The sequence below is a fragment of the Anopheles stephensi genome, chromosome X, assembly GCF_013141755.1.
Source record: "Anopheles stephensi strain Indian chromosome X, UCI_ANSTEP_V1.0, whole genome shotgun sequence".
In the NCBI taxonomy this organism is placed as follows: Eukaryota; Metazoa; Arthropoda; class Insecta; order Diptera; family Culicidae; genus Anopheles; species Anopheles stephensi.
In genome coordinates, this window is record NC_050201.1 from 9,917,576 (window position 1) to 9,929,436 (window position 11,861).

The 11,861-nt window shown below is 47.0% G+C and overlaps 1 protein-coding gene across 2 annotated transcripts in view; it reads left to right on the forward strand.

Annotated features, from left to right (window-relative positions):
• Positions 1-10,699, forward strand: part of LOC118506611 (homeotic protein ocelliless-like) — a 31,529-nt gene extending 20,830 nt beyond the window's left edge. For both annotated transcript variants that reach the window (XM_036043989.1, XM_036043981.1), the window contains exons 3-4: positions 3,279-3,433; positions 6,546-10,699. In XM_036043989.1, the coding sequence (XP_035899882.1) occupies positions 3,279-3,433; positions 6,546-7,676 (1,286 nt within the window). In that variant the 3' untranslated portion in view covers positions 7,677-10,699. The remainder of the gene's footprint in view (positions 1-3,278; positions 3,434-6,545) is intronic.
• The last annotated feature ends 1,162 nt before the right edge of the window (positions 10,700-11,861 follow it).

Below are 11,861 nucleotides of genomic sequence, written 5' to 3' on the forward strand. Positions count from 1 at the left end.
GAAAGCTGTCGTTTTCGTTTCCCCTGGTGCCTCCCCTGCCCTGGAGCTTCCTCATTACGGTTACGGCTCGAGCGCTGTTGCGCTTGAGTGACAAATTAAATTTTAATGAATCGAGAAGCGGCCATTTGTGAGCCTCGGTTTCGCTCGTTTGCTGCGAATGGCGAATGTTGGAGTGTTTCTGGTTCTCTTGGTTCTTGGTTTTTTTTTTGTGTTGGGACTTTAATTTCTTTTCAACTGTTGTTACTTTACCATGCGGTAGTGTGTGTTCGCCTAATGGATCTGGGATGCTCGTTCGCTGAAGTGAATGTGAGTCTTGATGGTTCAAAACACTGGCCCAGACTACTGGACTGCTCTGTGCTCAGGATTCGCTGGATGTAAAGTTTTCGCGACAGCTTCCGTTGGCTGTTGCCAGCAGTCTGCACAAAGTTGGGATAGGAAAAACACATTTTCACCCAATGCATTCGGTAATCGAAATTTGAAATCCCTTACACGGTTCGCCCAAAAAAAAAAAGACCCCCACAAGCGCTATCCGTTGCAGCTGGTAAGTTCGCGTGGACCGGGCGAGAGATAAACCGCTTAACGGGGTGGCAAACGACAATCAAACGAGCTAGCCCGCCCGGTTACGGTGCATCCGAAGTTGGCGCGAGGGCGCCATCGTAGCGGGGAATTGGTAGCTGGGCGAACGCTCCAGTCTAGTGTCCAAGACTTTACGAACGGTGCAATTGTTGGAACCCATTTGTTGATGGACGTATCGAGAATTAGACTCCAATAACACCAAACAGAAATAAAACCAACAACAAAAAATCGAAACTTCCCCACTGCCAGAGTGCATGACCTTTTGGCGTTTGTGTGAGGAGCGAGTCCTCCGGTGGTTTTCGGTTCGGCGCAAGCCGCATCCGTAAGGCTTCCCAGGCTGTAAGGCTTCTGTAACGTTCGGTTTGTAGCTGTTGTCCATTTGGTGGACACCTTCTAGACACCGCTGCAAAACCCCATTCTCTAGTATTGTTGCTCCGGTTTGGGAAATTCTAGCGGACGGCTAATTAATACGGGGACACTAACAAAAAACCAAGCCAAACGACTGCCAGACACCTTCAATGTTGTGTTGTTGTTGTTTGTCTTCCATCCAACTGCAACACGACTCCCGCCGGGGTTTCGATCGCGTTGTCTTTCCCAAACCTCACCACTCCTTCCCTTTATTCGCTTCCCGTCCCTTACTGTAATCAATACGCTCAATGAAGATCCTGCCGGGGGAAAAAAAAGTTAAAGTCCTCCGCCGACGCCTCTGCCCGAGGCGGAACAGAACGTCCTCAGGATATCGAATTTTAAGGTTCACTTCCTTGGGTGAGCGAAAAGCGAGCGCGCGTGTGTGTGAGTGTTTGCATATCAATTACCGGTTCGGTGGCCGGAGAGAACAACCACCCCCGCACCTCACCTACACCCACCACTCCAATGTTCGAGCTCAAGAGAGCCTCTAGGCCAGGGTGGAAGACCCGCCGCAGCACGTGACTTGGGAATTGGCCCTGTTTTTCGTGCGGCAAAGACAAATATTGACACGACACTCTAGCGCTGTCTTAGGACTTTCACGTCAGCATCGAAAGCAGCGCTGTATGCAAAATCTTCGTGCCGTGGGACGAAGATCAAGAAGAAAAATGGAAAGATGGCGCTGCTGTTGGCGCCAGCCATAAGCAGACTGGGCCGGCTGCTGTGAAGCATAGGGAAAAATGAAAAAAAAAACACCGTAAAAGCAAATTGCAATAAAAATCACACACACACGCGCACAACGAGAGAAAAAAGACAACTTCACAATGACAACGACGGCCACCATTTTGAAGCATTTTGGGACCGCGAGATATCTCGGCGGCTTGCAAAAAAAAAAAAACTGGCGGATGGACGTACGAGACTTTCCCGGCGCTATTGGTTGGATTTGCGGAGGTTCGAACCCAGTTTCCCCTCGGCCCTTTTTCCCTCTCTCTTTCTCTCTCTCTCTCCTTCTCTTCTGCTCTTTATCGCTCTTTTTCTTTCCTAGTAGCAGCATCAAACAGTTGGTCGCTTAGGGGGCGCACTCTGTACGTGAGCCTACCATAAATCAGGGGTCTTGTTGTCTTGAGGCCCGTGTTTGTGTGTGTGTGTGTCCGGTGTATGTGTGTTTTGTCTTAGCGCATGCTCGCAGCAACGTGTGCCCCTGTTGTATCGGCCTACCGGTGGTAGCTGAGGCGTGATTTGGAATAAATTTGTCAAACATTTGGTTTGGCATCTGCGAGGTCCCGGACCCCGGAACCTAACACAAAAACCGTCTCTATACGTGCGGTGTCCGTGTGTGTGTGTCTGGTGTGTTGTATCTTTTATTCTACACCCTTCTTTTTTTTAACACCGTTTGGCATTCCCAATGATATCCGGTTTTTAGTTTCCTGATGCCCCTTCAAAACATATAAACTAAAATTAGAACTTTTGGCGTTAACCGAGTCCCTGCAAGGTCTCGGAAACGTCAGCTGAAGCTAGTAAACTGCATTTGGGTTGCAGCTGGTGATTCTGAGTGGCGATTACACACAGCGAAAACGCGTTAGGTGACGTCCGACGGTTCATTGTCGAGAAATCCGGGAAAAAGCGTTACGTAACGCTAACGCGTGACAGATTTGTAATTTCTTTAACCGATTTTCTAGCCAAAAAAAAAACAGTAACCATTATCTTCACACTTCCAGCGAAACTAACTATACTTCCGTGTTCTTGCAGGACATCACATCCAGCCAAGCGGATGGGAAGGATGCCTAAGGACCTAACCCTGAAAAACTAGTGGAAGAAGCTAACGAACAAGCCTGGATTATGCTCAGGACATTCAATGTCGTTCTTCTGTTTCCATTATCTCTTTTACCAACATTTTTTAAATTTCTTCTTTAAGATGTTTGCGGAAATCTCTCTCTCTCATAATTATTAGTTTTCATTATAAAAAAGGATGAAAATTTAATGGAAAATCGAGGTTACCAATTATTTATTCCAAATTTCATTCTTGGTTTTGTTCCGTGAATTGTTTTTGCGTTTCAGATAATTGTTCCTATGTATTAGTTTGTATTTTTGCGACTGTAGTCTATATCAAAGCTTATCTTCTTACCTGCCTCCAGCAGTACCCTTTCCCTCCTCAAAAAATCCTCAACCCTCAACCCATCCCCAACCAAGCCGACAAATTGAAGCTCTTTTGAACAATTTTACTAACATTTGTTTCTTCGTTTTCTTTCTTTTCGTTTCGTTTTGCCAAAACAAAAACCCAAAACCTCAACTTATAGGTGTAAATCCAAGGAAACAGCGCCGCGAACGGACCACCTTTACCCGGGCCCAGCTCGACGTGCTCGAGGCACTATTCGGCAAAACACGCTATCCGGACATTTTCATGCGCGAAGAGGTTGCACTCAAGATCAATCTTCCTGAATCGCGAGTACAGGTGAGTGATCCCCCCCCCTCGAATCTTTGTGTGTGTGTGTGTGTTTTAAAAATGGAAAACGTGGGAAAGCAGTGTGCAGCCGCGCGTTCGGCCCGGCGGAAAATCCCCTAACACCCCGTTCGGTTCGGGTTCGGGTGTGAATTTTCCGCCGGCAAAACACATGCCACTGCTGAGCGAGTGAGGGATGGTGGAAGGGAGGGTGGGGTTTTGGGATTGGGTTTTAAGGAAACAGCAAACAAACACGGCCGCCCCTCGGGAAAGGTGATGATGGTGGTGTCAAGTGACACATTTCCATTTCTTCCCCCGCCCAAGATTGTTTCTGTGGCGAATTAAACATTTATGGCGTTTTTGGCCGCCGAACGCCTTGCTTGTTTGTTGATTTAATTTTAATTTTAAATCAATTGCCCCCGAGCAGCTAGGGCGGGTGCTTCTTCGCTTTTTTTTTCGTCCAGTGCGCTAGGAAAACCACCCTATGGTTGATGCTGTTTCTTGCGGGAAAGAAGGCGAACACTGTGGCGGGCACCCTCCCGGCTATAATGGAGTGATAATCAAGGATTTGATATTCATTCACCGTCCGCTTTTCGGTTGAGTGACGCTTTTTGTGTGTGTGTGTGTGTATGTGTGGGTGAAATGGGAGAAAAATCTGTTTTGTTTTGACTGTCGGCAAACCGTGAAAACTCATCACTTGCGTGGGGTGATTGTTATTGCAGGGAATCTGTGCGTATGGTTGCAGAAAATCGATTGTAGATGTTGCATGCGTTTTTATGGGGGGTTTTGCCTAGTCGGGCGCATCATTTTGATGATGAGGTTTTCCATCCCCGGGCCAGGAAAAAAGGGGGTTTGTTAATGTGAATTTAACAACCTTGTTGACAGTTGGTAGTTTTAAATGGTACATTCTATTCATTGCTTTATGTTTGTAGAGTGGAGTAAAATTGAACGTTTGTTATGTTGATTTCATTTCTCATTTTATCATTTTATCATTTAAATTTAATTTGAAGTTTTTTTATGTGAGAACTACTTTTGTTGTCATTTTTATCTCTTATTTATTGCAACAAACACCTAATTTTTAAGTTTTCACACATTTTTTGCACTTATAAATACTTCCTCAACATTTTCTCCCATTCAAGGCCGACTTTTCGAAAAGGCTTATGTAAACATGTTGGCAACATAATTAACAGCTGCTAAAGATGTCACCATTTTCGCACCAACTTTTCGTGCAAAAATAAATTCAACACAGCAGCAGCACACACACAGTCTCGAGTCCAAAAGCAAAAGCAAACAAGCACGGTAGCGCAACATCTGTTTTTGCAATCAATAGACAGAACAATTCGGTGCGATTTTTACTCTACTGTCCCTTCTCTAGCCCTTCCTTGCTAGGGGTTCGAACCGTTTGCAAACAAACCAAACTGTTTTGTGTTGTGTTGTGTTTGCTTTGCATGCGCCTATACAGCGGACAATACGCAATACAAGCGGTTACTGGCAACAAATCGTTGGAAGCATCCTGTACGAACGATTCGTATCTTCGGATGGTTTGACGTAGAGAGGCTCGCAACCTAACCAAACAATTTGCGGGTTTGTGTGATCGCTTCATTTTCTTGCCTTTGCGATCTTGCCCGTGTCATCGATCATGTCATGGCAATATCTGTTGCCCTTTGCTGCCCAAATTTGCCAACACGGCAACAAAAGGTTCCAAGAAGATTGCTTTTCCTACCCATCCGAGCTGAGATTTTGAGGTTCTTTGATCGCTGTCCAAAAATGTGTGTGTGTGTGTGTTTGTTTTGGGCAGTTTACAGTTGTTGCGTTGTAAGCGGTGAAGACGCTGCTAGCCCAAAACCCTACACTAGGCCAGCTGTTGTGGGAAACACATTTTCCGCTTGCCTGCAACCCGAGCCCACCATTTCCCGCGGGAGCCGACGGTGCCGTGTTACTTGATACGGCTGCTTTCTAGCCATCCCGGCGGGATATAAGCAGAGCGGTGGAAAATTGATTTCCACCCTCCTTAGCCAACGGGTAGGCCCCTCCTGGGAAAAGGAGGGCCACCCACCAGTGCAGCACGCAATGGATTTGCGTGATTTGTTTCGATTCGCTTCAATTTTATTACTTCCTTATTATCTGCCCAAGAGGGGCGGTTCCAGCAGTGATTACAGAATCATTATCTGTTTCTGAAGTTGCTGAGCACACTGGTAGGTAGGGCTCGGTACGCAACGCAGCAGGAGACTGACTCCTTTTTTTCTCTCTCTCGCTGTCCTGCTGACAATTGAGTTGCAATTACAACCGCATAATGGGTTTTCGTTTTTCATTGTCTGGTGAAGAGGTGGCTTTTGTGGTGAATGGTTTCTGTGGATAGTGCTGGAGGACCTAAAAGCAATATTTGGGATGAGTTGTCCAGTTCGGATAACAAATATCTACTGAGGACCTTCTGCTCGATGGTGGTTATGAGATTTAGACCAGAGTCCAGGTGTGGGAGATGTCTGTAAGTACTGAGGACTTGCTGAATGACTTGCTCAGCTGAAGAGTATCACCTATGCATATATTGGTGTAAGTTGAGTTTAGTTGAACTCCAAGATTTCCACCATCACAACTTGTACACAGAGGTGTCCTATGAGCTTTGAATCTTGGATGAAATCCTCCAGAGCATGGTTGACGTTGATCTCAATGTAGACTCTTCGTAGTAAAAGAGACCCCGTAAGAGAGCTGGCAATTCTTGTGAGTTGATGTTTACCGCAGCTAGTACTCGGCTAAGAGTCCAAGAATTGTCCTCTGACTCAAGATCTAAACTGCTGTGGGATGTCCGAAACGGAGTCCTCTCACTCAATGCTTCCAAATATCTCGTCCACAGTTCGGACTCAAGGTTTTTGTAGAAGTCCTTCTTCCTTCATGCACACTCTTGGTGATAGAAGGGAGACCTTCAACTCACATATGATCAAGATTCTTGCAATTCTTGTGAGTTGACGTTTATATTAACCAGGACTCCGCAAGAGTCCTAACAGAGCTCTCAAAGAATTCTCCTCTCTCACAACGTTTCTAAATACCTCGTCCACAGTTCCGGACTCATCAGCAACAATATTAATCTATTGCCTCTCTTGCTCTATCTCTCTTTTTTGTCCTGCAGGTATGGTTCAAGAATCGACGTGCCAAGTGCCGGCAGCAGCTCCAGCACCAGTCCTCATCCAATCTCAACAGCAGCAAATCATCCGGTGGCGGTGCGAGCGGATCGGCCCGCTCCGGTCAGACCGGTGGCAACAATGGACCGTCCGGCGGGAACTCCGGCTCGTCCGGCGGGGCATCCGGCAGCAATGGTAGTCACAGCGGTACCAAGAGCTCGATAGTGAACGCCAACAACAAGCCCACGATCAAGCACACGCCGATGAACAACAGCCACAACGGGGGCGGCAGTGGGCCCGGTTCGGGCGCGGGCAGCAATGGTGGGGGCGGCACCGGCGGTGCGGGCAACCAGTCGAACCCGGCCGGACCGAACCATAACGGGGCGCTCGGGTTGAGCCACAGCAATGCGTCCCCGATACTGCCGATCACACCGTCGACCTCCGTCAGTCCGCCGATCAACGTGATCTGCAAGAAGGAGCAACCCTCGTCCTACCATCATGGGGCGGGCGGCGGCGGCGGCGGTGGTGGCGGTAACGAACCGGGCGGCATGAAGCCCACCGGGTACGACCTGCTGAAGGACTCGGAGCTGAACCTAGCGCACCATTCGTCCTCCGCCTACGTCAACATCAACTCGCGGCTAGGGCAATCGCTCAGCTCGGCCGGCGTCGGTGGGGTGGGCGGTGTCGGCGGAGTGGGCGGCGTGGGCGGAGTGGGCGGTGTTGGTGTTGGGGTGGGTGTGGGGGCAGGCGGCGGGCTCGGCAATGGACCGTCGGCAGGCAATCTGACGCCGCTCGGGTCGAACTCCTCCATCATGACGACACCGTCGCCACCGATCACACCGCAAACGTCCCACAATCCGCTGTCGTACGTGCCGAACCACGAGACGTACAACTTCTGGCACAACCAGTACCAGCAGTATCCGAACAACTACAACACACCGTCCTACTACAGCCAGATGGACTACTTCCAGAACCAGAACCAGGGCAACTACAACATGGGCCACACCGGGTACACCACGTCCGCGAACTTTGGGCTCGCGTCCACGTCCGCGCTGGCCGGCCCGATGGGTTCGCAAACGTTCAGCCCGAACGGGCTCGACTACATGAACCCGCAGGACAAGTACGTCAACATGGTGTAAGTAGTAGCAGTATTCCCTTAACGCGGCCTGACCAGCGCGACGATTCCATATCAACCGCAACGAGCAAACAACAGAAGAAGCACTCTTCTAGGTGAGCGGACATAAAAGAGCAGATCCATATCAAAGGACAACAGAGAAAACAGAAAAACAAACGAAAAGCTGAGGTCGCTCTGGCTTCATTCCGCAACATTCGTAACCACTTCCTGTTCCGTTCCCTTCGCGCCAAGGTGCCACCGTACACACTGCCGACACCTGGAAGGGATCGATGGAGCGAGCAGTCTCTGCCACCCGAAAAGTTTGACGAATTTTGCCGAACCACTGCTGAGCGGTCAAAAAGCTTGGAAGCTGGACTGGCGCACAGTCTGGTTTTGCGTTCAGGTTTTCTTACTTTGTGAAAAATAGACATTTAAAAACTGAAAACCACTTAGACGGTAGGATTAGTAAAGGGGCGGGTTTTGTAGTGTTTAAAGCTAAAGAGCTAATCACACACACACACACACACATAGACGCCCAGAGCAGCTCTGGTGTGGCGGCCGGATATAGGTGACTAGGGGCTCCTATACCAGACGATGTTTGTGTAGCTGTTCGATCGAAGACTCATGCGAAGGACGAAAGCGAACGAATCGCGAAACGAGTAGACAAATGTTATATCAACTAGTTCATATCAGTATTTTCTTCCGCCTGGGGAGCTTTGTTTTTTTCTTTTCTCTCTCCAACGCTTTTCTTGTGGTTGCAAACTTTCCATCGAAGGGTTTTCATTTTTTTTTGCCGAGAAACCGTTTCAAGGCTTAACCCGCTGCCTGTTACAGTGCCCGGTACAGCATGTGTGTGTGTGTGTGTGTGTGTTTGGTTGTATGATCAAAGGACTCACAGCAAATCGATTTCAAAAGTTCGAGGCCTGCCAATGTCCTCTTCCCTCCACCACCCCACCTATCCTACCCTTCCACCGACCTGCGCTAACCTCCCTCCTAGGTATGTAAGGCAAGGGCAGTACGAAGTAACTGTGTATAGGATGAGTTAACTCATTTTCCCAACTTTTTTTTTTGTTAAATTAATCGAAACAAGCATGAACTGGATCTATAACGACGGTTTTTCGCTTTCCTGTACGCGACACCGGTGCCGTAGTGTCGCAGTTTTAATTTTTATAGTTCTGTTTCTCCTCCGGCTCATTGCTCTGCGTCCTGCATTTCCACGGCACGCAAGCAAACCCCAAGCGAACAACTGTGCAATTTAATGGTTCCGTTTTTTTTGTGTTGCTTCCCCAATTCGGACCTTCGTGCCCGGCATCCAAATTTTTGTTGGTTGTTCCCCAACCCCTTTCTGTAACTCTAATTCTGCAAGGATTCTGAGTAGGGGAAAGACATAACAAAACAACAAAAAGATAAAAGAAAAACGAAGCACGATATTAGCGAAAAAAAGAAAACCCGAGAGGAGAAAAAAAGGAAAACTATTTGCGCAAGTACGGGCAGAAAAAAAGGGAACGAAAAAGAAGAAGCGAAAAGAAGCGATAAAGCAAAAATGGAAAAAAACAAAACTCATTTTGCGGCTCTAGGTAGTACATAAATATAAACCTATAAATATATAAATATATATACACACATAATTTTTAATTGCAAATTAAAATATTTTAACTGTATATCGTACACTATTTAAGTTCGCGCTAGATTGTAAGGTTTTAGAGCATGGCATCGGGCCGGCACAATTTGTGCCGCCCGAATCGGAACCATGGCGCGTCGAGGTGTCGAAGCAACGAGCAAATAAAAGCAAAACAAAAAACGATGTTAAAAAAATAAAACACAATGAAAAAACAACACACACACACACAGACACTCACTCAATCTCTCACTAGCAACTAGGTACAATATGTTTGCCCCATTTGCCCTCCATTTCCCATAAAATCGTGTGAACGCAGTGTGTGAACGGGGTAGTATGAATGTGAATAATATAATACGACAACAAAAAAACACAAGAGATCGCTGGGGAGGGGTGAGGGAGGGGGTTGAGTGAATGGTTAAAAAATGCGAAACAAAACATAAAACCCCGGACATAGAGCTAGTAGATATGGCAGTGGAAGTAGAAGAAGAAGAAAAAAAGGGGGAGAGAACGAGTAAATTCCCTGGAACAGTGTGAAAGTGAACGTGTTGTAATATTGAGCAAAGTGGTAAAGAAATAAAGGTAAAATAATACAAGCAAAATCAGAAGAAAAGACATACAAAAAAGACGCAGACAAACAAACGAAAGCAAAAGTTGAATTAAGTACCGAATCTCGATTGGTAAAGTGATGGAAGTGATGAGTATGTAGTAGCGGAAAACAGAAAAATAAAATCTGACAATGAATGAAAAAAAAAAACATGAGAAGTATCGTTTTTCTTAAAGGAAGGAAAACACTCACAGGAGAGGAAAATGAAACGAAGTAGAAGTAGCAAAAGGAATGGAAAAACACGCAACACTCGCTCTCTAGTGCGCTGTAAAATAATGGGAAGTAGTAAACAGAGGAGAGAGAGAGAGAGAGCTCAGAATGTTGCTGCCCGGGTTGGTAAAAGGGAAAGAGGAGGAGGGAAAGTGAGGTTGATCGATAAAGAAGAAGGGGAGGGAGAGAGAGAGAGAGAGAGAGAGAGAGAGAGTGAGAGAGGAGTAGTAGATGTGCTAGTTGATAGTGACTAGTACACTAAGACTAGAAGAAAACAGTTGGAATCGATCGATCGAACACTAACACAGTCACAGACACACAAACACAGAGTAGAATCAATTTCTCGTTTACTAGTTGCTCACAACTGTCAAATCCAAACACTTCTCATCTGTCATTACTCCAGCTCTCGCTCTCTCTCTCTCTCTCACTCTCTCACACACACTTCTCTGTTCTCGCTTTAGCGAATGGTCAGGCTCACTTGTTGTACATATTATTCTAATCATTATTGAAAAACTATATATTATCTCCAAGAATGGATAAAATGATACAAAAATATATTGAACAAAAAAAAACTGAAACCAACAACAAACAACCAACCAACCAACACACGTAATCAAATGTGCGTTTCGTCTTTTGCTCGTGCCATCCGAAAAAAGTCAGCTGTCAAATGTTTGACTCTCTCGCTCCCGCTCGCTACTTGTCGTTTCGTCATAAAATCGCGGTTTTGCGGTGTTTTACATCTTCGAGGGAGGCCGTACACAGCAACCACGAAACATCATGCGTCGCCCGGGTGTCCCTTTTTTGACACTGGTGATTTGTTTTGCCATATTTATTCGCTTTGGCCGGACCGCGGGATGCTTCGCGACCGTTGCACGTTTGTTATCTTGGATGGCTTTTCGGCATCCGATCGCTTTCCGCCTAGCGGGTCTAGCGGCTCGGTGTCCTCACTCGGTGTCGTTTTATTTTCTTTTGTAGTGTCGTGTCGCTGCTATCGCTCACGGAAACAGCAACAAAACAGCAACACACAAACAAAAAAAACGGCTCAAAATTATTCAACGACAATTATGGAGCTCGTGCCGAAGCCCGATAGGCGCGATAGGCCCGCCGCCACTTTCGATGGCAATCCTTGGTCGGGCCATACAAAAGAAGTCGCTCGTGTGTGTCCCGTGCCAAAAAGGATGAGATAGAGTCGACCACTCTTTTGGCTGAGGTTTTTTTTCTTCTTCGTGGACCGGTGACTGTGACGGCGTGGGTCCAAAGAAGGGCAAGCGACTAAATCCATGTGCACGGTTAATGTGAATTTATTTATTCTAGCCATTCCCAGCAACCCCTCCCCCCCGCGTCGCACATTGGCAATGACAACAGCTAATGCACAGACGCACCGCACGCACACACCCTGCTCCAAAACTTCGGTGCAGCCGAAAAGCAGCAACCACGGTACGAAACACAAAAACGTGCAAAATGTCGAGTGTACCCAAAATCTACATCGAAGACACCGGCCGACGGGCTCCGGCTGGGCGCGGGCCACATCGACTGTTTTTTGTTGTTGTTGTTGTTACGTTGGTTTCCTATCCATCGAACGGGGGTTCCTGCTTTATCTCAGGTGGCAGATAGAGTGGTTTCTGAGTGGTTCTGCAAAGGGAAAGGAGCGAAGCAAAAAAAAAAGGGAGAAAGAGAGGGAGAAAGGGGACGTTGGCTCGTCAATTTCCGAGCCGCCTAAAGGCGCTGGAAGCATTTTATCGACTTTTTAAATTTCCATAAAAAAAGCATTTGTT